The sequence below is a fragment of the Bufo bufo genome, chromosome 2, assembly GCF_905171765.1.
Source record: "Bufo bufo chromosome 2, aBufBuf1.1, whole genome shotgun sequence".
NCBI classification, from domain to species: Eukaryota; Metazoa; Chordata; class Amphibia; order Anura; family Bufonidae; genus Bufo; species Bufo bufo.
In genome coordinates, this window is record NC_053390.1 from 540,253,135 (window position 1) to 540,278,817 (window position 25,683).

A 25,683-nucleotide genomic window follows, 5' to 3' on the forward strand; every position below is an offset into this window, starting at 1 on the left:
GCTAAGTAAAGAAAAACAAGTGGCCATCATTACTTTAAGAAATGAAGGTCAGTCAGTCATCCGAAAAATTGGGAAAACTTTGAAAGTAAGGGCTATTTGACCATGAAGGAGAGTGATGGGGTGCTGCGCCAGATGACCTGGCCTCCACAGTCACCGGACCTGAACCCAATCGAGATGGTTTGGGGTTAGCTGGACTGCAGAGTGAAGGCAAAAGGGCCAACAAGTGCTAAGCATCTCTGGGAACTCCTTCAAGACTGTTGGAAGACCATTTCAGGGGACTACCTCTTGAAGCTCATCAAGAGAATGCCAAGAGTGTGCAAAGCAGTAATCAAAGCAAAAGGTGGCTACTTTGAAGAACCTAGAATATGACATATTTTCAGTTGTTTCACACTTGTTTGTTATGTATATAATTCCACATGTGTTAATTCATAGTTTTGATGCCTTCATAGTCATGAAAATAAAGAAAACTCTTTGAATGAGAAGGTGTGTCCAAACTTTTGGTCTGTACTGTATATTGCATGTATGGGATTTGCAGTAATAAAATATAGTGAACACAAGATTTAAATCAACTACTACGTCATTTGTAAGCAAGACAAATATCTGTTCTGACGTTTAGTCCATCAATATATTTTTGATAATATGCGTTACCAATTCCTAATCTGCTCTAAACACTGACACCCATCACATCTTCATACAATCACAGGGTAGAAGGGAGAGTTTTTTTTAACCTCCTAATATTTTGATGGTGCTGTCAGACTGATGATATTTCTGTCCGTGCTCTGTCAGAATGCACAGCATTCTGACTAAATATTGATCCAATCAATTGAATAGGTATATGCATGAGTGATTTTCTGCACACATCACCGGATCATGCTGAGAAGATTGCTGTTAATACCATTCTGCTCTGATTTTCCAGCATGATTCATTCACTTAATGGGGTAGCAGATCCTAAAAAATGTCATTTGATTGTGTAAACCTTGGCAGTGGTGGCCTTGACTACACAGTTGCATGGGGCCCCCTGTCAGGTGAGTCAGACAGCACCACATCTTAGTTCAGGCCGCAGGGAACAAGAGCCAACTGCTCCTGTCCCTGCCGTTCAATCTAATAGATTTCAGGCCCATGAATCAGTACAACGGCGCAGGCGGTCACATTTAATGTAACCTCATGTGCTGGGTCTTTAGGCAGTGCAATGATGTTGTCACATCCACCTGCATCCAGAGCCAGGACACAAGCAAAAAATCATAGAAGGTAATGGAAGTGGGGTATACAGTACTTTTCTTCCACAGCAGTACAGATAGGGAGGGCATAAAGGGGGCACTGCTAGAAAAATACAGGGGCCACAAATAAGGCCAATACAGCAGCCATTATAAAAATACAGGGGGCACTACTACGGAACATTATAATAATACAAGTGGCACTACTGGAGGGCATTATAAAAACATAGCGGGCAATACTGGGGGCATTATACATAATACAGGGGACATTAAAGAAGGAGAGCATTATAAATAAAAAAAAGTGCTGCTGGGGGACATTAAACATACTGGGGGCACAACAGCGGGGCAATTATAAATACTGGGGGCATTAAACATATGAGGGGAAATACTAGGAGCTTAACAAGGTGCATTATAACTGGAATATTACTACTGTGGTACTGTGTAGTGTTAAGCGCGAATATTCTAATCGCTAATTTTTATCGCGACTGTCGGCAGATCTAGAATATAGTGCAATATCTTCGCATTTGCGACTATTCTAGATCTTTTTTTACTTATTCTATATAGCTTCTCTTTATCCTTATTACGCTATCTATCATCCATACCTTTTTTTTATAGTTATTATTTTATCTATCATTAATAAACTTTTATTATAAGTATTTTTCTACATATCAATAATAATTTCTTTTTATAGATGCTATATTATTTTATTTTTAAAATAAATCATTACCTATAACATACAATAGACAACATATAACAGACAATCCCACAAAATCTATATGCCAAAAGCTGGGTATGTGCAAGCCAACAACCTATCCATGAGACAGGTACAGTCAGCATACCTTACAATGGCAGCCTTGTGTGCAATGAGACATTCAAGACCAGCTCTCTATCCACACAGACCTGAGAGCCAGTGAGCCTTAAAGTTGCCTGACTTTTGTTGGATGGTTTAGGGGACCTGTGCTGCGCACCTAGATCATTATCATTAGGGTGACAAAAATTTTCATTTTTTTTTGGATGCCAGCTAACTCTTCTCTCACTGCTTAGGAGGGCTGCATAAAAAAAAATTAAGTTTTCTAATTGTCCTAACATTTATATTCAATAACCTTTCTATACTGTTTTGTCGTGTAAACTTATTTGCATAAACATGGGCATATGGGAAAGACATGCAAATAGTGTTTCAGCTGAAAAACAAGGCAGATGAGGAAAGAGAACATCTACATCAGAGGAGATGTCACTGCATGTAAGAGGTATTTGCTGCTGTATGTAGTCTCCAATTCAAATATGGCTTATTTAGCATGGGGATTGGGGCACCATTTCACCTCAGTCAGTAGAAGACGTAGAATTGGCACAGGCCACAACTTTCAACTGTATCTGCGTTCTAAAGACACTGATACAATTGCAGACAGAATGGGAATAGCGATTCCTGGCTGGCTGTCCTAATTAGGACCTCCAGACAACTTTGCTTGGTCACCCAGAAATGCCAATCCCACCACTGACCTTGTGTAGTCTCCTGCAGAGTGTGATAGTGTACCTGTGAACTCTTCCTAAGTCTTCACTTCAGTCTCCATGCTCCTACTATGCTCCATTGTTTACAACCTGAACGTTCCAAGTTGTGGGCTTAGATGAGCAGGAGCCACAACACTTCCCATAGTGCTCTGTGCTGCAAGACCAGCCAGAAATGTAAACACCTACTACACCCCTCCCTGGGCCAAAAACTCCACCCACTACACCCTCCATCATCCCCTTGCTGTCTCCTCCCACACAGCTTTGATATGACAAGCCCTGGACTCTGCCTACCCTGCTTGTGGATTGAGAGCATAGATCGGCCCATTTCAAGATCACATGGGTTTGACATCAACCATTTGGCCGGGGATTCTAACGGAGGGCATCATGGTAGCCCTGGTTGTGATGTTAGAGGAAATACAGTCTCCACAGAGGGTGCATATATGTGAACACTCATGATATTTGTAGTGAGATAGAAAAAGTACATTGTAAGTAAGTTGCAGGCCCTGGCAGGGGAAGCAACATATTTATTCCTTGATAACCCCTTTAAGTGAATGTGTCTATAAAAAACAAGGATCACACATGGATCTATGTGCGATCCATTTTAAAACTCACCCATGTTGTTACTTTTGCTGGTATGTGATGACTTGTGGTGCTGATCTCCTATACGCCAAAGCCGTTTAACAGTCCGCTTTGGCATCAGTAATCACAAGCTTTCCTGTAAATTGTTGGTTAAAGACCCTTACAAGTGCTTTGCGCTGCTTATAGAGTGGTATTACAGAGTTGGCGAAATAATACTTTTTAAGCAGGAATCTGACGCATCTTTCCTGCTTTGAGCAAGATGTGCTTTGTCCACACCTCCCTCTCCTGGCCTGGAAGACCAAAAGGCCAGTGAAAAGAGACTGAGATGTTCTCAGACAGCCTTATTTAGCCAAAATGCAGGGGGAATTTATTATAAAACTCTGGCTATTGACGTGTCTAAACAGCTTGCACCTGACAATATAGCCATCCTATAGTGCGAGCAACCTTAACAAAATTTGACGTGTCACTTTATGTGGTAATAACTTTGGAACACTTTTACTTATCCAAGCCATTCTGAGAATGTTTTCTCTTGACACATTGTACTTCATGACAGTGTTAAATTTCAGTAAATATTTTTAATTTTTATTTTATTTTTAAAAATACCAAATTTACAAAAAAAATTAAAAAATTAGCAATTTTCCACATTTCAATTTCTCTGCTTTTAAACCAGATAGTTATACCTCATATAATAGTTATTACTTTACATTTCCAATATGTCTACTTGTTTGGATCATTTTGTGAATGCCATTTTTTTTTTTGACAAAGATGTTTATTAGTATTGCGTCATGATCCTGAGAAACATTACAGTGTCATCCAGAGTACAGTAAAGTTCACAGTTCCATAATCTTACATGTCATACATAGTAAATGACACATCATTGTTAGGATACATCGACACAATACAATTTTTCATTTTATTCCCCTCCCCCCCCTCCCCCCACGTAAATGCAAGAAAATCAATAATAGCAAACCAAATGCAACTGTCAAGGGAAAACATATCTCTCTGAGCACCTTCTTGTTCACCACCAACGCCAACCCCCGATCCTGACCCATCATTGGCTCCTCCAACTTATCCTGTTCTAAAACGCTAAGGACTGCAGACCCTAAGCCTGCCCAGCAGCCCCTTGATATCCTCCTGCAAATACCAGGCTGTTAGGGTAAACGGCTTTAATGATCGCAGATGCTTCTGCCTCCTCCATAAAATTTATCATGAACTTTTTCCAAGTTTTATACAGCTTCTTCCCGGCTGTTTCTTTTTTACCAACTGCTTCCAGCCACTCTAGATGGAGCATATGATGCAGGCGTCTTAGTAATTCAACCTTTGATGGAATCCTTGGCTCCAGCCAAGTAGACAACAGGCACCTTTTGGCCTCTAAAACTATCCTGTGCCCCATTGCTGTGAGGCCTCTGTTCTGCCCACTTCCTCCCTCATTTGACTCCTCCTGCATGCAATATTGCCACTTGGATATCAAGTTCCACCTTATAATTACTACTCTCCCGTAAAACCAGACCCACCATCTTCCAATACTCCTCTAATTTCGTACAACTCCACAACCCATGCAAAAGGTCTGTTTTAGGTACAGAGCACCTAGGGCAAGCTACTATCCTATTTGGCTTTGCACTAGTTGCTGGCATATCGAATCCATACAAAGCATGATGTATAATTTTAAAGTGAGTTTCCCTCATCGTCTCGTTCACCACTGCCCTATGTAGGGCTCCTATGCCAGTTCTCACAGTTGGTTGTATCTCTACTAGATCCAATTTGTTCCCCCATCTCCGGAACAATCCTTGAGAGATAGAATCCTCCCAAAGGGACCTCAAACTGCCGTATAAATCTGATATGGATTGTCTGTTGCCGGATACAATGAGTGAATCAAATTTATTCCGGTTCCACTCACCAGCCATGTTAAGAGCTAGACTTTTACAATAGTGTCTGATCTGCAGATATGGGAACAAATTAGATCCAGTTAGCCCCCATCTATCCTCCAGTTCTTGTAGGGTCGCCCACCTATTTTCCTGGTTGTAAAAAAAAGATCACCTACTGTCCTGATGCCCTTGATCCTCCATTCCCGGAACGACCGCTCGGATTGCCCTGGTGTAAAAGCTGGGTTATTATGCAAAGGGAGGTGTTTCGAGATCTGGTATGGTAGTTTGTACATCCTTCTAAGGTTCTTCCACGTTATAATGGAGTCCCGTAGGATTAGCGAGCATCTAGCTAAGCGAGGTAATTGAGATAGTTTGGTATGCACTAGAGCCTTTAAATCCCAGGGTGCCGCCAACTGCTTTTCCAATCTCAGATTAGGATAATGGGAAGTCTCACTAAACCAATCTATCATGTGTCTACTCAAGCAAGCCAAATTGTAACCCCTAACGTCAGGAACATTTAGCCCTCCGATCTCCCTCCACAGCTTCAGCTTCCTCAGTGAGACTCTTGATTTCTTGCCATTCCAAATGAATCTTGTAAAACACCCCTCCAGGCTCCTCACATCTACATGACGTAGGAGTATCGGTATGGTCTGGAGCGGATACATCAGTTTGGACATTGCCAGCATTTTAATTAAATAGCACCTACCCATTAACGATAGTGGGAACTTTTGCCATCTGGCTAGATCTTCCTTAATTTTATGGAGTAAAGGTGGATAGTTTAACTGATAGATGGAATGCGGCGTCCGTCCAATCTTTATACCTAGGTATTTAATTTGGGATTTTATTAAGGAACCCGTAACGCCCCTATTACCATCCGCCTCAAACTTAGTCCTCTGGCCGATCGGCAGAAGTTCACATTTTGACGTGTTTACTTTATACCCGGAATATTTCCCGAAACTCTCCAAAGCCTTAAAATTTTTATCAATCTGCCCATGTGGTTTTGACATAAATAGGATAATATCATCGGCGAATAGTGCCGCTTTCACTTGTGTCTTTCCTATTCTAATCCCTTAAAATAACTTAGACCTGCATAGTTCTCTAGCTAGGGGTTCGAGTGCCAAGTTAAATAATAACGGGGATAATGGGCACCCCTGCCGGGTCCCCTTTTGCAGATCAAACGGTTTGGATAAGTGTCCCTTCGTGAAGATCCTTGCCTGCGGCCTATGATACATTTGTGACAAGACTACCCTAAAGGCGCCTGTGATCCCCATTCTATGTAGGACCGCCTCCAGCCATGCCCACCTAACATTGTCAAACGCTTTCTCGGCATCTCGTGTGAGCATGGCTGGTGACTCCCCCTTCTCTGGATCATGCTGCACCCTATCCAAAACGGCAAGTACTGTTCTAATATTTGTCACCGCGGCACGACCCTGGACGAACCCCACCTGCTCCTGTCCTATCAATGATGGTAGCGCTTTGGCCAATCCATCTGCTATGATTTTGGACAGAATTTTTGCATCTACATTTATCAGGGAGATGGGTCTGTATGAACCAGGCGATAGTGGATTCTTCCCAGGTTTGGGTAGCAATTTGATATAGGAGAGGTTGGTTCCGTCCAGGGTCGATCCACCCCTAAACATGCCATTATAAACCTCCACCAACACAGGTAAGACCTGAGTACACAAGGCTTTATAATACTCTACAGTATAACCGTCCGGTCCAGGAGCTTTAGAGTTGCCCAGCCCTTTAATCACTCCCTGCAACTCTGTCGCAATGACATCCGAGTTTAAGGCGTGTCGTTGTTCCTCAGTCATCTTAGGCAAGCCGACTCTGTCAAGAAGGGTGTCGCTCAAGTCAGCCCTCTCCCCGTCCCTATACAGATGCTCATAATATTCACCCAGAAAGGAATTAATCCTTGCCGGGTCATGTGTAATTGTCCCTGCAGAATTTCTCAAGCTATTAATATACTGTGGTTGTCTCAATCCCTTCGCTAAATTGGCTAGGAGCCTCCCTGATTTGTTGCCATACTTAAATAGCCTAGCCTCAAACTCAGAGCTACGCAATAATTATTTTTCCTTGATACATTGTTCAAAAACCTGGCGTTCTTCAATCCACTTTTTCCTATTGACATCTGTGGGTTTCTGTTTAAAATCTAAATAAGTCACCCTAACCTTTTGGCTTGCCTGATCCAACTGTGATTGGGCTTTCTTTTTCAGTCCCGTCAGGTACCCCATGATTCTGCCTCTCAACACTGCTTTGGAAGCGTTCCAGAAAAGACTTGGCGTTTCCAGATGGTTCGCATTATCTGATTTATACTCCTCCCACCAAATAGTTAACTTTTCCACGAACTCTTCTCTGGCGCAGAGTTGTGAGGGAAATCGCCATATGTAATCAGGACCCCTAGGAAAGTCGTCGCTTACGACTAGTGTTACCGGCGCGTGGTCTGAGATCACTATGTCTCCTATATCTGAGAATTCAACCCTATGCACTAAATTGTAAGTCACTAGTAAATAATCTATACGAGACCAGGAGTTTTGGGAATGAGAATAGAAAGTATAGCTACTATCATCAGGGTGAAGTTGACGCCAGACATCTACAAGTCCCCCACCCACCAATAGCTGTTGCAAGGCTTTGTCCTGGGAATTCTCCTCCCCCAACTTTCCTTTCACTTTCCTCCGATCTGCCACACCATGAAGAACCACATTGAAATCTCATCCTATGATCTAATTTATGCACGAATCTCCTAGCAGCCTCAATTCCAGATCTTTTAGGAAGGAAGCATTCCCTGTGTTAGGACAATAGACATTGTATATGCTATATTGTGTATTCTGCACCTGTAGCAGAGTGTGTACCCATCTTCCCTGGGAATCATTGGTCTGTTGTAAAACCTGGCAGTTCAATTGCTTATTGATAAGCGTTATCACCCCCGCCTTTCGGTTGAGTGACGGGGACCCAACAACTCTACCCACCCATAACTTTTTCATTCTATCAAAATTATGTGCCTCAAGATGGGTCTCTTGTAAAAGAACCACATCGGGCTTGAGTTTTTTAAGGTGCCGTAGAATCATCCACCTTTTATGAGGAGATTTCAAACCCTTGATATTCCAGGTTATCACCTTCATGTCTGTCGCCTGGGTTTTTATTACGACCTACCGAGCCAGGGGTCCGCGTCACTCACCGAAAACGCCCAGAGAGATCCCTTGCAAACAAACAGATAAACAAATGTTAGAGCACAAACAGTTTTTTGCGTTCCTCTGTCACGCACCGTTTACACCACTACCTCCCCACTCCCCGAATCACAACCCCTTTAACTACTATAGTAACTTCCCTTTTTTTCTGGGTTGCGGCTTCCTCCCACTATGATAACTAGGAAATTATTCCTGCTTTCCCCACAAGAGGTCTCTCTATTGGATATGCATAACCTTCTCTCGTGGCTGTCTATGTTGCAGCTAGTATTATCTACCCCAAGTACAGCCTTTCATTGGTACTACAAATGACAAATAATAACATAACTTGGCGGACTCAACCGAAGCCCCCCCAAACATAGATGTAGCACCATATCAATACCACCAACATGATCCAGTAGACAAACCAGTCCCACAGGAAACCTGAAGGATCCTATATATTCCAGAGTAGCAGGGCGAGGGACATAAGTCATCTCCTAGGGTAGGATTCTTCCCTCCGGCCTGATGGTCTTCGCCCCCTTGCCCCGGGTTCTGGATGCTCTCATTCTCTCCATCTTCTCCACTCCGGGTCACTTGGACTCTCCTCTCCATACGAGCCTCTACCGCCTCTCTGGTCTTCTCCCACCGGCTCCCCTGGATTCTGTATGGACTTAAGCCATTTTTCCGCTGCCGTCAGATCATGGTAGATCGTGCTGGATCCATTGGGGTGCAGCACCCTCAGTTTTGTCGGATATAGGAGGGTGCAGATGTGGCTAAACTCTCTCCTCTTCTTGGCCACAGCCACAGAGTAATCTCCAAAAAGTAACACAGAATGTCCCAACAGCTTCAATGGGCCTTTCTTAGCCCTGTAGGCTCTTAGCAGGGCTTCCTTATCACAATAGTCTAGGTATTTCATAATGACCTGACGCGGTTTAGGGCCCAGGCCTCTAGACGATCCCGTCTGCCCCTGCTGTTCCTCCATTACCGGGCCTATCCTGTGCGCCCTTTCCACTTTACAGCGCCCCTCCAATCCAAGTGCCCTTGGTAAATCTTTCTCACAAATGTCCATCAGGGCCTGTGGTTTAAACTTCTTGGGTAACCCCAGCAATCGTAGGTTACTCCTTCTGGACCGGTTTTCCAGATCCTCCACCCGGTCATACAGAATCGCATTCTGCTTGGAAAGCATTTTTTGAGCATACGCAGCTGTTTCATTTTCAGCCTGTGACACTCTCTGCTCCAGCTCCTCCAGTCTCATGTCATGCTGGGAGACTGCTTCATGTAGCTGCTGCAGCGAGGCAGATAGAGTTGTAGTGAGCGTGTCCCTTATGTCGGGGGCTAAATGTCTGGCCACCTCTATAGCCAGCAGCTTATAATCAATGTCCATTGAGGGGCTCTGCTGGTTAACAGGCTCTTCTATCTTACCGCCTTCCAGCAGCACTTGTGTCAGCGGAGAAGGGGAAGAAGGGCGCGAGTCCGCCATCTTGCCAGGCGTGTCGCCTATGTCTCTGCCCCGTCCTCTGGAGATCCTCCTTTTGCCGCTCCGCAGTAAGTAGCGGTCCATATACTGATGGACTCTAGGTGTTCGGGGACCGGGACGCACTGGCCGCAGTCCCCTATTGCTGGTATATCACGAGCGGGGTGTAATAATTAGTGAGAGGTCACCGGAGCTCCCTCACGCTGCCGCCTGCATCCCAGCACCGGAACCGGAAGTCCGTGAATGCTATTTTATTTTTTGGGGATGTTAGAAGGCTTAGAAGTTTAGAAGCAAACCTTGAAATTTTTCAGAAAATTTCCAAAACCCACTTTTTAAGGACTAATTCAGGTCTGAAGTCACTATGTGGGGCTTACATAATAGAAACCACCCATAAATGTCCCCATTTTAGAAACTATGTCCCTCAAGGTATTCAAAACTGCTTTTACAAACTTTGTTAACCCTTTAGGTGTTCCACAAGAATTAAAGGAAAATGTATATGAAATTTCAAAACTCCAAAAAAGTGACCCCATTTTGGAAACTACGGGATAAGCTGGAAGTTTTGTTGGTACTATTTTAGGGTACATATGATTTTTGGTTGCTCTACACACTTTTTGTGAGGCAAGTTAACAAAAAATAGCTGTTTTGGCACTGTTTTTATTTTTTGTTATTTACAGGTTAGATCATGTGCTATTTTTATAGAGCAATACCAAATATTTTTTTGATTGTTTGTTTGAATTTTACATAATAAAGCATTTTTGAAAAAAAAGATTTTTTTTGTGTCTCCATATTCTGAAAGCCATAGTTTATTTTTTATTTTTTGGGGCTGATATAGGGGCAAATTTTTTTTGGGATGAGATGACAGTTTGATTGGTACTATTTTAAGGTGCATATGACTTTTTGATTGCTTGATATGACACTTTTTGTGATGTAAGGTGACAAAAAAAATGGCTTTATTTACAGTTTTTTTTTTTTACGGTGTCCACCTGAGGGGTTAGTTCATGTGATATTTATACAGCAGATTGATACAGATGCGGCAATACCTAATATGTATACTTTTTTTTATTTATTTTTGTTTTACACAATAAAAACATTTTTGAAATATCATGTTTTAGTGTCTCCATATTCTGAGAGCCATAGTTTTTTTTATTTTTTGGGCGATTGTCTTAGGTAGAGTCTCATTTTTGCGGGATGAGATGACGGTTTGATTGGTACGATTTTGGGGTGCGTATGACTTTTTGATCACTTGGTATTACACTTTTTGTGAAGTAAGGTGACAAAAAATGGCTTTAACTACCCCGTCTGAAGTGCTTCACTTGTCAGCACCTGCACTTACCAGTCCATAATCACACTGCACAGCCCGTCAGCCTGTACGCGAGAGCTCTATTACCACGTGCGAAGCCAACATCGCTACTACCATGTGAGACGCTAACAGCAAGGCTTGTACGGAGGATCATTTTCACACAGGCAGTAGACCACCAGGAGGATGGGACAGGTAACTGCAGTCGGTGTACAGATGCCACGTGGGACGCCACAGTAGGCATATATCAGTACCCGACTGCCAACCTAACATCTACGTAGTCCACAATAAGATATAAAGTGGAATATATATTTCAATGAACTGGGCATATGAACAATGTACTTGGATGAACTGGGCATATGAATAGTATCTCAAATAACAGAGTGCAATCCAGCTGATAAGACATATATCATAGTGTGAACAGCATTAGATCGGCAGCCTAGACAACAGAGGCGACCCGATCCATTATACTGCTGTATTAGATGCTGCTGAACTAATAGGAAGTGATTCGCTTTATCACACTATTGTATCAAATGCTGCTGAACTAATAGGAGTGATTCAACAAACTACACTGTTGCAACATAGTATTGCAAACAGTATCGGCAATTGTGGCTCCTATTAGGTGGAAACATACGCTGCTATCTCTTTAAATAGACACTGGACACTTTTTAAAATATTATCCGCAAAAAGGATTCTTTGCATGCATCATTAGCTTACATCAAAGATTACCATATGTATGGCCATTGATTGACCTTATTGATCTTATGTGGCTATTGATAGATCATTTTTTTAATCTATCTATACAGATCTAGAACATGATTGATATAATTTCCTTTTAATATTTTTATGTGCATTTTTAGGGGTTATTTTAATTTATTGTATGTCATTTCAATTTATTTAATAAAGGTCCTTTTTTTCCGATAATAGCTCTCCGAGTGTTACCAGAAGTAGAGTGCCTGTCTATATGTTAACTATTTAAATTTTTTTCTGACAGGGTGAGTCAGATAGACATTGAGCACCTTTTACATGATAGCAGACAGGTGAGCCACCTCAATTCTGAAATATATTTTTGTGATGTAAGGTGACAAAAAATTCCTTTTTTGAAACTTTTCATTATTTTTTTTTTACGGTATTCACCTGAGGAGTTAGGTCATGTGATATTTTAATAGACCTGGTTGTTATGGACACGGCGATACCTAATATGTCTACTTTGTTTTATTTTTTCTCTCGCTTTTAACACAATAAAAGCGCTTTTGAAACAAACAAAAAAATCATGTTTTAGTGTCTCCATATTCTGCAAGCCATATTTTATTTTTTGCCTGATTGTTTTATGTAGGGGCTAATTTTTTGTGGGATGAGGTGACGGTTTGATTGGTACTATTTTTGAGGGCATATGCCTTTTTGATCGCTTGATGTTGCACTTTTTGTGATGTAAGGTGACACAAAAATGATTGTTTTAGCACAGTTTTTTTTTTTTTTTCTACGACATTCAGGTGAGGTGGTGGATCATGTGATATTTTTATAGAGCCGGTTGTTACGGATGTGGTAATACCCAATATGTCTGGTTTTCTTATTTTTTTCTTTTGTTTTTTACTATTTTATTTTATTATGTTTTATTTTGGGAAAGGGGCTTTTTTTTTTACTTGAAACTTTATTTTTATTTTTATTATGAAAGACACTTTTTTTGAACTTTTTGTTTTTGTCCCACTCTGGGACTTCAACTTCTGGGGTCTGATCCCCTCTGCAATGCATTACAATACATCCTGTATTGTAATACATTGCATGTCAGCTTGTATGCCGACAGCCTGCCTGTGAGACCCAGCCTAAGGGGCTGGATCTCACAGGGTTCCTTAGAAGGCAAGCCCCTATGCCTATGGAAGGCATCGGGCTGCCTTCTCTGCCAGCTTTGACCGTCAGCTTTGACCGTGGCATACAAGGGGTTAATACACAGGCATCAGTGGTTTTATCGATGCCAGCATATGCATCAGGGGCCCGGCTGTCAGTGATGTCTGGTCCGTGCTGCTGATCGGGCAGGCGCTAATCCTGCATCTGCCCAATCAGCCCGCCGTACATGTACGGCACTGGTCCTTAAGTCACATCCACCAGCGCTGTACATGTACGGCGCGGGCCCTAAAGGGGTTAAACAGCCTTGAAGAAGAGGTTAACTTGAAGGAGCACAGAATGTCAGAAGCGGAACAGCGCATTGCCTGTGCAGAGGAAAGGAACCTAATACCTGTGCTATGTTTAAGAATTTGATGAGTACAGTAGCAAAGCTTACTGACCACATCAAAGACCTAAAATCGCTCATGCAGGAGCAATTTGCGTTTGGTAGAAACATCCCTCTGAAGGACTTGAAACACATGAACTAGTCCCTGATTCTTCTATAGCAGAGATCAGAAACCTTCAGCACTCCAGCTGCTGTAAAACTACAACTCACAGCATGCAAACATGCTTGGCTGTTTTTATAACTCCTATAAAAGTGAATGTAGCATTCTGGGAGTTGTAGTTTCAGAACACCTGGAGTTCCGCAGGTTGCGGATACCTGTTCTATATGCTCACTTGCATTTATTAAAAATTCATCTTTCTCAGCAATGCAGACATATACAGTTGTGTTCAAAATAATAGCAATGTGTTAAAAAAAGTGAATAAAGCTCAAAATCCTTCTAATAACTTCTATTTCCATAAACAGAAAAAAATTGGAAACAGTACACATTCCATTCCAAATCAAGACATGAAGAAAAATATATGAAATTTGGGTTGTTCCTCTAAAATAATTGAAGAAAAGTGAATATTAGACCGTTAAAAAAAAATAGCAGTGTTTGTATTCTTCTTTACAAACTCAAACATTCACTATATAAACCGAAAAATGTTTGAAATTTTGCTTTCCTTTGAATCACTTAACTAATATTTTGTTGTAAAACCACTGTTTCTGAGAAAGCGCTGCTGTACATCTGTGTTGCATGGAGTCAACCAACTTCTGTCACCTGTGAACAGGTATTCCAGCCCAGGATGATTGGACTACATTCCACAGTTCTGTATTTCTTGGTTTTGCCTCAGAAACTGCATTTTTGATGTCACCCCACAAGTTTTCTATTGGATTAAGATCCGGGGATTGGGCTGGCCACTCCATAACGTCAATCTTGTTGGTCTGGAACCAAGATGTTGCACGTTTACTGGTGTGTTTGGGGTCGTTGTCTTGTTGGAACACCCATTTCAAGGGCATTTCCTCTTCAGCATAAGGCAGTATGACCTCTTCAAGTATTCTGATGTATTCAAACTTATGCATGATCCCTGGTATGCGATAAATAGGCCCAACACCGTAGTATGAAAAACATCCCCATATCATGATGCTTGTGCCACCATGCTTCACTGACTTCACAGTGTACTGTGGCTTGAATTCAGTGTTTGGGGGTCGTCTGACAAACTGTCTCCGGCCACTAGACCCAAAAATAACAATCTTACTTTCATTAGTCCACAAAATGTCTCTTTAGGTCAGTCAATGTGCTCTTTGGCAAATTGCAACCTCTTCAGCACATGTCTTTTTTTCAACAGTGGGACTTTGCGGGGGCTTCTTGCAAATAGCTTGGCTTCACATAGGCGTCTTCTTATTGTAACAGTACTGACAGGTAACTTTAGACCTTCTTTGATCTTCCTGGAGCTGATTGTTGGCTGAGTCCTTGCCATTTTGGCTATTCTTCTATCCACTCGAATGGTAGTTTTTCGCTTTCTTCCACGTCTTTCAGTTTTGGTTGCCATTTTACAGCATTTGCGATCATTGAGCAGCTTATCATTTTCTGCAATTCTTTATATGTTTTCCCCTCTCAAATCAACTTTTTAATCAAGGTACGCTGTTCTTCTGAAAAATGTCTGGAATCACCCATTTTCTCAGAATTTCAGAGAGAAATGCACTGTAACCAGCATGTACATTTGCTGCCTTCCTTCCTTAAAAAAGGGCAATTATTGCCAACGTCTTTCGAAAAATGAATGATCTGACTAATTGAACTGCACACTGCTATTATTTTGAACATGCCCCTTTCAATTAGTGATTCAATTACACAGAATCAGCAGCATGCATGTCATGACTGTTGGGTCTGTTGGATTTCTATTAATCTACTACACCTGCTAGTAAATTATTTGCCATGTAGAAATATTATTTCTACCAAAAACAGTGATTGATCAGGTTAGTGATGTCTGACTGCTATTATTTTGAACACAACTGTATGAACCCGAGGACAAACACAGATGCCTTCAGCTGCCAAGCGCACATGTAACAGGTCAGCCAGTTTCATAGCTACAAATCTGCTGACAGATGCCCTTTAATACTGATGCCTCGGACTTGAGGTCTGAACTTCGTACAATGTCAGTGTAAAGATCTGAGGTTGTCGGTCATATTAATCGCCTAGGATAACGATGCAACAGTCTTTATTATTTCGTCCCCAGTTATACAGCAAATGGAGATAGATCCCCCGGACAAGTTGCACCCCTGGACACTTGGGCGGACACCCTCCAAGACCCAGTCCATGATATCCCAAACTGGGAAATGTAGTTCTACTGCCCCATACAAGTCTTTACCCACTGTCTCCAAGAGTTTTAGGTTGAACCAGCGCTTTGGTATCACCCGCCGGTATATTTTGAAATCACAGCCAATGCTTATCCAGACGACGGACACTACTACCGAAGCGCATGAATTTAACTCCAACCAGCAACCCCCCTCATCCCCTAGTCAGTGTCCTAAGTATCCCAACGCTGCCCCCAGGTCTGAGCCCGTCACACTGGGAACACCAATGCAATGCAAAATGTTCATTGATGGCTGTATTTCTCAGAGACTGAGCCCCTCACCTGAGACTACATGTGAGACCCCCCCTGTAGGGACGACACCACTGGGTCTACCCGTCCCCATCCACATAATGGGAGTAGTGGCTGGAAGAACAATGGCTTAATCAAGACCCCCGAGACACTAACAAGGCTAATGGAATGATTGATTTAGGGCTCATTCAGACGGCCATAGTGTTTTGCGGTCTGCAAATTGTGGATCTGCAAACAAGGATACCGGCCATGTGCGTGCCGCATTTTTCGGACTGCACATAGCCAGCACTTTGATTTGCTCTATCTTTCTAGTGGGGCTGCGGAACGAAACTGGGGATGCGGACAGCACACGGTGTGCTGTCTTCATCTTTTGCGGCCCTATTGAAACGAATTGGGACTCTCCTTTATGTTTGAATTCCACCCAGAGTCCTTGACATTCCTCGACATTAGGGTCACCAAAGTCGGTGACAAGCTTGTCACCTCCACCTTCAGGAAGACCACTGCCACAAACAGCCTACTCCACTGGGACAGCCATCATCCCTCGAATTTGAAAAGAGGTATTCCCCGTGGTCAATATCTGCTAATGAGGAGAAATTGTTCGGACCCAGAGAGTTTCCATCATGAATCGAGGAAACTACAAAATCGTTTCAGAACGAGGGGTTATCCACAACACGTCCTGAGAGACGCGTTTAATAATGCGGCCTCCAGTGAACGTAACACTCTTTTGGTACCGAGGGAACCGAGGGGGAAGGATGGTGATATCGTCAGAATTATCTCCACCTTTGACACCAGGAATCAGGAGATTAGGGATATCATCAAGTATTGGCCTATCCTCCTTATGGACCCCGGTGTGGCAGATATACTCCCCTCCCGCCCCAGTATCACCTTTAGACGGGGCAGATGCCTTCGTGATCGCCTAGTTCATAGCCACTATTTGCGACCAACCCCGGAAAGCACATGGTTAGACCAAAAACCATTGGGCACATTCCGATGCGGGGCCTGTATGGCATGTAACTATGTGAAAAACACCAAAACGAACACCTGCTCGGTCACCAGTAGGAACTATGTTATTAGAGATTTCATTAATTGCAGAAGCAAGGGGGTGATCTATCTTGCCCAATGTACATGCCCAAGGGACTATGTGGGAGAAACATTTAGGGAATTCCGGAGACGTATTTTAGAACATATTAATGATATTAAAAAGAAAAAGGACACTGAGCACCCAGTTCGCCATCTTATACGGTATCTTTTTCATGGTTAATACGGTACATGTGATTTCTAGCACACTTAAAAATATGATACCCCTATGATGCCACTATAACTGCACTGCTGCAGCTGTCCATGATCAAATTGTTGAGACACTGAATTGGCACCATTAGGGTAAACATGCAGTCCTTCCTAGCCTCTGATCCTGACTGAATAAAACAAGATGTGGGATATTCCCTTGCTGTTGCCATGTCTGCACTTTACAACTTTATTACATGCTAACCAGGGATTTCAGCATGGTGCTGAGCCATATGGTGGAGCGCTCGGCCAATCCAACACGCCCCCTGTGTGTTGATGGGCGGTTACGCTGTCTTATTATTGACACGCATGGCCTCTCCATATCCATGATCTGGAACGCACGGCCATCTTGCAAATGGGCGTGCGTTCCTTTGGCAAGACGTTAGCTATGTAGTCCTGCCAATGCTAATGCATCCCAGGACCTTTAGAGCCTTGCGGTTCCCGACGTTGCTAACCGCCTTGAGATACCTGCACTCCGTAACAGCGGCGAGGGGCGGTGTCATTACCGGGCTGCTGTGGAACGCACGTCCATCTTGACACGCCCCCTGCGACCCGGCACGCGCGCTTCCTGATGACGTGTACGGCCGTCCCTAGACTCACCATTGGACCTGGATGGAACGCACGGCCATCTTGCTGGTAGGCGTGCGTTCCAGGTAACAAGGCACACATCGATATCCCTCTATTCATAGGCTTATTCTCTATTCCCGAATATATACTTTGACCACCCATGCTTCTGGGAGCCGTATGAGCTAATTATATTGCATAACCCGATCTTAGGATGATGGGCCAATTGACAGTAGGTTGGGCCGGGTCACATGGTAGGCTGCACAGCTCAGGATTGGCTAACAGCATAAGGGACCGCCCCATATTGGGTTTAAAAGGAAGTGTGTTTGAATGAACTAGTTGGAGCCTTATCTTTTTTGCCCCCTGGAGCCCCTCAAGCCAGGCACCCGTGGTCTGTGAGCAGGAATTGGAAGTTCTTCGCCAGATAAGTATCATACTGGTCTTCTTCTATTTAAGCCTATTGGCTACACGTATATTGTGTGTCCCCTCGCTGACTAGTGCTGGCTTGGGGGTTCTCCAGTTTTTTGTTTTTGTTTTGTTTTGTATTTGGTGTATATCTGTGACACACATTTATATACTTGTGTCCCCTGAACTTGTGTCCCCTGACGAACCTTTAGAATTATAAGGGGAAACGCGTCGGGACAAGTGATGTGATATCAAGTTTTGTATGTGTATTTCATTTAGCAATCAGTGTATACAAGGACCCAGGCATCCATATGGGTTAATATACCTTTAGCAAGGGCGTTATAAGGACAGGCAGTCGAGGCACGTGGACAGAGTGCTCCTACCATCCAGGTGTATCTCTGAGCTGAGGATAGTCTGAGGGACACCCTAGGGACAGACACTAGAAACCCATACGTGTTGCCCCTATCTCCTTCCGTCAGCACCAGTCCTCTGCCTGGTCCTTAGTTGCTCTTCTCTGTGTTTGTCCATGTTCATTTTGGTCCCCCGTCAGGGACCTTGATTTTAGTAATTTTGAATAAAAGCTATATTTTAGGTAGTTGGTTTCGGTGATAGTGATTTTGACTTTACAACTACCCTTTGATTATTTTCCTTCGACGAGAATAAAGAATGTGTAAACCATAGGTGGGTGCAGTTTATGGCTCTATGGCTGTGGAAAGGAACTAATATTAATACGTTTTTCTCATAGGAGCAATACTGCTGAGAGAATACTAAACCTCTATTTAATGGTTTAATTTGTGCATTTTTAGTTTGTACAACACTTTATATAAGTCACTAGTATGGATCATTCAAAAGGCTTTCTTTGATTCCTTAAGGGAAAGGGTTTTGTTGGATACTAAACCAGATAAATTGTTAGGAGGGAATTTTTTTTAAGTATTTGCAATTCTCTACTTACATTTTTGTCAGCCTTGTCTCTGACTCTTGGAGGCTTCAAAACCCCAATGGACATGGGTAAACTCACTATTCACATCCCCATGACTCATGGTCAAGCATTGACTACTTCTTTCTGACTCAGTCACTGGTTTCTAGGCTACAGACAACTCAGAGGATTAGGTTATTTCAGATCATATCTCTTTGTCTCTGAAAAATATCCTGAGCAGTGTTAAGTTTTGGAAATTTCCTTAACTTAATGCACCAATAACTGTTCAGTAGGCTGAGAGAGTGATAGGTTTGCTGCCATCTGGTAAGATGCCTGGGAGAGATGAGTGAAGTTTTGGAAAATTCGATTCGGCAGCTTTGCCGAGTTCCCCAAGGAATCTGATTTGTTACAAATTAATTAATCACAGATCGCTATAAATCAGGTATTCCCAGGCCACTCTTCCTTAGGGTATGGCCACACGGAGTAGAAGCTTCCATCTTATTGGTATTGAATTCTTCTATTAATCGTTTTCAGCAACACTGTCCCTAGCAAATGAGTGCATGCCATGTCTCTCCCTATGCTCAGCTCACAGGACAGTGGCAGAGACTGCATGGGATAAGGGTTTTATAGGGTTGTGACATCACAGGGGATGGCTATCTGCAGATTGGCTGGCTGCATGGCATTATAGGTGATGTTGCATTCCCAGGCTTGTCTCCTCTACACTTAGTTTCGCTTTGTAACACGTGCAGCCACCATTTTTGGAAAACCTGATTTATTGCCATGAAGCGCAAGGAAATTTGGATTTGTTGCGAATTGAAGTTTTCCTAAACTTCAGACTGTATCCCGCTTTGAATCCTTCGCTCAACACTAGTGCCTTGCCAACACAGTTATTCAAGTTCTATAAGATATTGAATGTACAGGTCATACCAGTTTTAACCAGTTTGTTTTTGGCAGTAATGTCTGGTTCTCTTTTTTATTAATATCTTAATATGGTTTATATTAAAATTCTTCCTAAGGAAGGCAAAGATCTAGATCAGCCTTCCTCCTATCACCCAAGATCTCTTATCAAATAGAACCGAAAGATGTTTTTAAAACCAATAGCCATTCACTTAGCAGGGATTCTCCATTCATTGATCTCACCATATTAGGCAGGGGTCATAAGAGGAAGACCTGCTGTTACTAACATTAGAATGGTGTTGTTGGCCCTTGGTAGTTCTAGTGGTCTGGTTAGGTGAAGTGCAACACCTGCCCTGACCATAGATGCTGAAAAGGTGTTGGACAATGTAAGATGAGGTTGGCTAGGAAAAATTACCCATGAGTTGCAATAGTGGCACAATCTCCTCTTATTTTTCTACTTATAAAGATGACGATTGTCTCTAAATTAATGTATCCCCTCCTGACTATACCTCTTTTTATTAAACATATAGATATGATGAGACTGAATAGAACCTTATCTCATTTCCTGTGGAGAGTAAGGAGACAACATATTAAATTACAAAAACTAATGGCCAATAGGGAGGATGGAGGAATTGCCTTTCCAAATATTAAAGAGTATAACTCTGCATGTAAGTTCAGACATATACTGTAATTGATTGATTACTTTTAATTTAGACTATAGTTTCTGTGCCCCGTTGAGCCTGAGCACCCTCTTACAATGTTTTAACACATTCCTTTTGAGATTAGAAAGTCAGTAGTCCTCAGAGATACTATGATAAAATAGAAGTCAGTCAGGAAGTAGTATCAACTGTCATACGTAAACACCTTTCCTTGTGGGATCACCTAGAAGTTCCACAGGGGCAGCGGAACACTTTCAGAGAATGGCACTCAAAAAGCATCTCAACGGTGCGCTATTTGCTGCATGAATGTAAGCTCTTTGGGTATCCCTTGAGGAATTAAACTTAAAGTATGGTTTTAGACCCTTTCAGGTCATGCAATACAATGAAATCCAAGCATCATGTGTCAAAGAATTCAATAGACAAAATATTAATGTTAAGTGGGGAGGGGATGGTGTCCCTCTCCACTTTATAACCAGATGAGAGACCTTTGCATACCCTCCTAAGGAGATTTTATGTTTTTTAAGCTTGGCCTAGTCAATTGGGATATAATAAGACAGGGCATAATTTTAAAAGGCTGGCACATTGTCAGATGAACTGTCTTAAATTAGGTTTGTCAGAGTAATTCATAGAGCTATCAGTTGATTTAATTTTCGACCAAATACAGATAACCTGAGAGAATTGTGGATTGCTATTTTAAAAAAAAAATCTGTGTTTCTGTTTGGAAGATGGATAAGTTTCGTAAAAAAGGGCCTGAGATAGACCATAATTTTTGGACTATTAAATGCGATTTTTCTCCTTGAACCTGTGCTGCCATCTTCTGATGTGTCTAATAGTCCAAATACCAGCATTAGAAGAAGGTGAATCTAAGCTCCGTTACTGAAAGGTCCTGGCTGTGCAGTTGTGAGGACACAACATGTAACTGTGCGTTATCTGCACACTGAGCTGTCACATTTTACACACATATTTCCATGAAGTGTGACTGTTCGTTGTGCAAATAACATTGGTACATACAGCAGAGTAAATGGGTACAATGTCATCCCTGCCAGGACCTTTGCTGCTATACCCCCGTTTATTCTGTACACAGAACAGATACCTGCCAGTAGACTCCTACTACTGCTTCTGATTGGGTAAGATCAAGCAGCAAGGCTGTCCCTAATAATCACAGTGCTCTTTGGCTGGCAAAGGCAGGGGCGCTGTTGGTGGCATTTATGATGGCTGGCATAATTAGTGGAATCTGTAGCTGGAATAACAAACAAAAAACATGGCAGCACACCAATACACATGCAAACACTAGGGATTAGGGATTAATTTGGATTAAAGTGGTACTATACCTACTATAGTGCCGATACGCTGTCACGTTACACCAGTGTGACAGTGCAAGTTTTTCCACTACGAGTTCTTCTTGCTTAAAATTGCTCCTGATGATTCGAATACGATGAAACGCGTTGAGCGCTTATGTAGCATATAGGGGCTGTATTTAGATTTAGGGTAGGAGGCTTTCAGGTCCTAGTGAGGCCTGAAATTAAATCAAACGGTGATAAACTATCACCACTCACTGCATTGGATTATTAGGATCAGACATATATCTATTAGCAGTGTTAAACTGACCAAATCGTCTTTCATGCCTAACCAATCTAGGACATAGTTACCTCCCATCCTGTAACAATTGTTTCATTGTTTCACTTTGTATTCGACCTCACAATCACAAACAGAGTTGATACATTTGGCAACAAGTGTCTCGTGTGTATATGTGTATACGTGTTGACACAATCCCTTGTTTTTAATAGCTTTAATAAAGTTTATTAGTTTTAGCACATCACTTTTCCATGATATTAGTAATTGGAGAGACATTTACCTTACACATTTTCATAGCAGTGATTTTTTTTTTTCTATACCTACTACATCTGAAAATGGAAGCTCTTTGCGCAAACGTGTGTTGGGCCTATCTACCAGCGTCATGGTTGCCTCTGCAGATAGGTACCTAACACTAATAGTCAGGGATAGCTTTGATGAAACACTGTAACTGGCAATGTGATGAAGCACTGTGGCTGGCATAACCAGGGATCAATGAGACTGGCATAGGCAAGGGGCAATATGACTGCTAATGTGATGAGGCGCTGTAGCTGGCAATGATATAAAGAACTGTGGCTGGTATTGTCAGGGGGCATTATGGCTGTTAATATGATAAGGAACTGTGGCTGGCATAGTCAGGGGGCACTGTGGCTGGCAAATCACACATAGGATATATAGTTTTAATGCATATAATTATGTCTGAGTCTTATAGTCTGAAAAATACGGTAATCATTTTTATATACAGTATATTAAATCCTTATGATATATTTTAGCAAAACCAAGCAATAAAAAACACACTTGATTAAATACTGGCATGGAATAAAATTATACTTGGATCCACTATTAATATATATAGTGATGACAGGTAAAAATAATATAGTCTCAGTTTAATATAGACTTGACAATACTTGATGCCTACTAAATATACTAAATAGATTTTTTATGTAACAATAGCCTATTTCTTTTGCTATTGCAAATAATGATATACCAAGTACTTCAAAGCAAAAGCTGCCGCAAGGCACCAGATCTACCATTTGTCACTTATAATACTGGTATTTTCCTATTTGGCAGAGTGACTTTTAAGCCTCTTTAGGTGCCAAGACCCAGTTGCGACTGCTACCGCTGCAACTCCTATAGGCACACTCCTGAAATGCCTATACTGTTTATAACCAAACTGGGACAGAGCACTCACATTTCTAATAAGAATGAACCAGACAAGAAAAAATAATGATTTTATTATCATCAGTGTTAGTAACAATGAGGCTCAGTTGGTTCTTTGATGACAATACAGTATTAGCTGCAGTAATATTAATAGCGCATTATGAAACATTGTCACCATTACAATGATATGTGGCTCACTTCATTGCATCTTAGTTTTTCTGACATGTCTGTACATGAAATAGGATATTATTGTATGTATGGTCAACAGTTACTTTCCTCATATTATTGTATGTGAGGTCAACAGTTACTTTCCTCATATTATTGTATGTATGGTCAACAGTTACTTTCCTCATTGCTAATACTAACATTAGTAAAATATATACAGTTATTGGCTACATATAAGACACTTGATTTTCATGTGTTTAGTCGGCAGCGTATTTTCAATAGTTTTTGTTCACCAACACACAGTATTTGTTTCAATTCCTATACAGCTGAAGACATAACAAGCAATAACATTGAAATTCATATTTTTCCCTGACAGCAAAAGCAGCTACATATTCTTTATGTAAAGTCCTTGGAAACAGCTTCTATGAAGTTCGGTGCTGACATCAAGATTGCAATTGTACAGATAATGGCAAAAAGCGAGAATGCTACAAGACACAAACGATCAATGACTGCAGCTGCGAACTTCCATTCACTGCATATCTCTTCTCCTTCATCTTGTTCTCTGAAGCGCCTGGCAATATACTGTACCTCCTCTAATATCTTGGTTATTTCTGGCATACACTCTCTCAAACATTTCTTCTGGACAAGATCACTGTCTTCCAGAGAAGGGCAGGTTACTCTTCCACACATAACCCCGGAGTCACTGTTAGGTGGACAGCACGGACTCTCCAGGTTGTGGTAACCACAGTAAAGAATGTTGCCATTGGTGGATTGGTGCCCAGATACAATGTTCATTTCGATGCTGCTCATACTGGAATGGTGGTTTGGGTATATATACTTACAAGGTATTGGCCTTCTATTTTCTCCTGGTTTTCTCATCCTTAAAAACCATGCGCACCAGTTGAGCAAGATCACCCTTACCTAAAATAGAAGATTTAAAGGATCATTTCAACTGATGCCATCATCAATGAGTAAATCTGAAAATAATCTTAAATCTGTGGTACCAGATTCATAGAAACTGGCCAAATGAAATAATTTGAATAATTATTTGTGAAATAATTTTTCATGTTTTTTATTGGATGCTCACAATGCTGAGCTGACAATAGGATTTTGTTTTCATTTTGATATTACCATTGTGTTTTGTCTTATATTACACGTTAAAATTGTAATCATACGGAGGTATGCACCTAAATGAGAGTCCCATTGCAGCTCCATGCAAAACAGACTTGTAATGTAGCAATGTGCATTAGGCTTGAGAGTACACTATGGGGAGATTTACTAAACTAAGTGTGGCAGAACTCTGGCTCAATTCGTGGTAAGAAACTGGTGCACATTTCTTACAGACAAGTAACATGGCTCAGAGGAGGTGAGTCTTGGCTTAGTCTGAAGGAGAAGCAATAGCCTGTGCTAACATTTTGCCACAAAGTAACCAACCTATAGCTAATGTAACGTTAAGCAAAGGATGCATCAAATGTATCATCCAACCTGAGCCACTATGATAATTCTGATGCATTTTTAGACTAAGTTAGAGTTTAGACTATGTAATGATGCCCTAAGCCTTGGTAAATGAACCTTGTAGTAGGTATTTGTTGTATCTAATGAGCTATACTAACAAATTCACAGAAAGTTTTGTAGCATCACAGGTGATGAGATAGAAAGGTTTGTTGTCTACCCGTCTTGGCATGTTCCTTTAGTTTATCACAGAACACTTTCTTAATTCAGCTTTTCAGCAAAAAAAATACTGTTCCATTATACTGATTCTCTTATACTGACATGATAGTTGTCAAAACAAATATCTTATATGGAATTAAATATTCAGTTTTATAGCTGAAAATGAGATCCATTTTAATACTGTTCCTATGCTTCATACAGACTAGCCTTAGCAATGTCTTGCAACATGTTATAGTCCTCTTAAAAATGAAACAGGTGAAACCCTGTGGGTTGGCATGGAGAACATACTATATGCATTCATTAACAAAAAAATAATGCACCCAGATAGAAATGTTGGATTACTGCAAAATTCAGCAAGCAATTATGTCTCAGGCTAAAATGTAAATGATTATAGGTATGGTCTGATGAGACACTGGGTCTTGCCACAAGAGGGTGGAAAAGTGTTTCCCCTGCTTCCCTATAAAAAAGATCTCAGAGGCTACTT

At 41.6% G+C, this 25,683-nt stretch overlaps 1 protein-coding gene across 1 annotated transcript in view; it reads right to left on the minus strand.

The window, feature by feature from the left end:
• Positions 1–23,924: 23,924 nt before the first annotated feature.
• Positions 23,925–25,683, minus strand: part of LOC120990962 (neuronal acetylcholine receptor subunit alpha-7-like) — a 296,293-nt gene continuing 294,534 nt past the window's right edge. The window contains exon 10 of the mRNA XM_040419853.1: positions 23,925–24,449. Coding sequence (XP_040275787.1) covers positions 23,925–24,449 — 525 coding nt within the window. The remainder of the gene's footprint in view (positions 24,450–25,683) is intronic.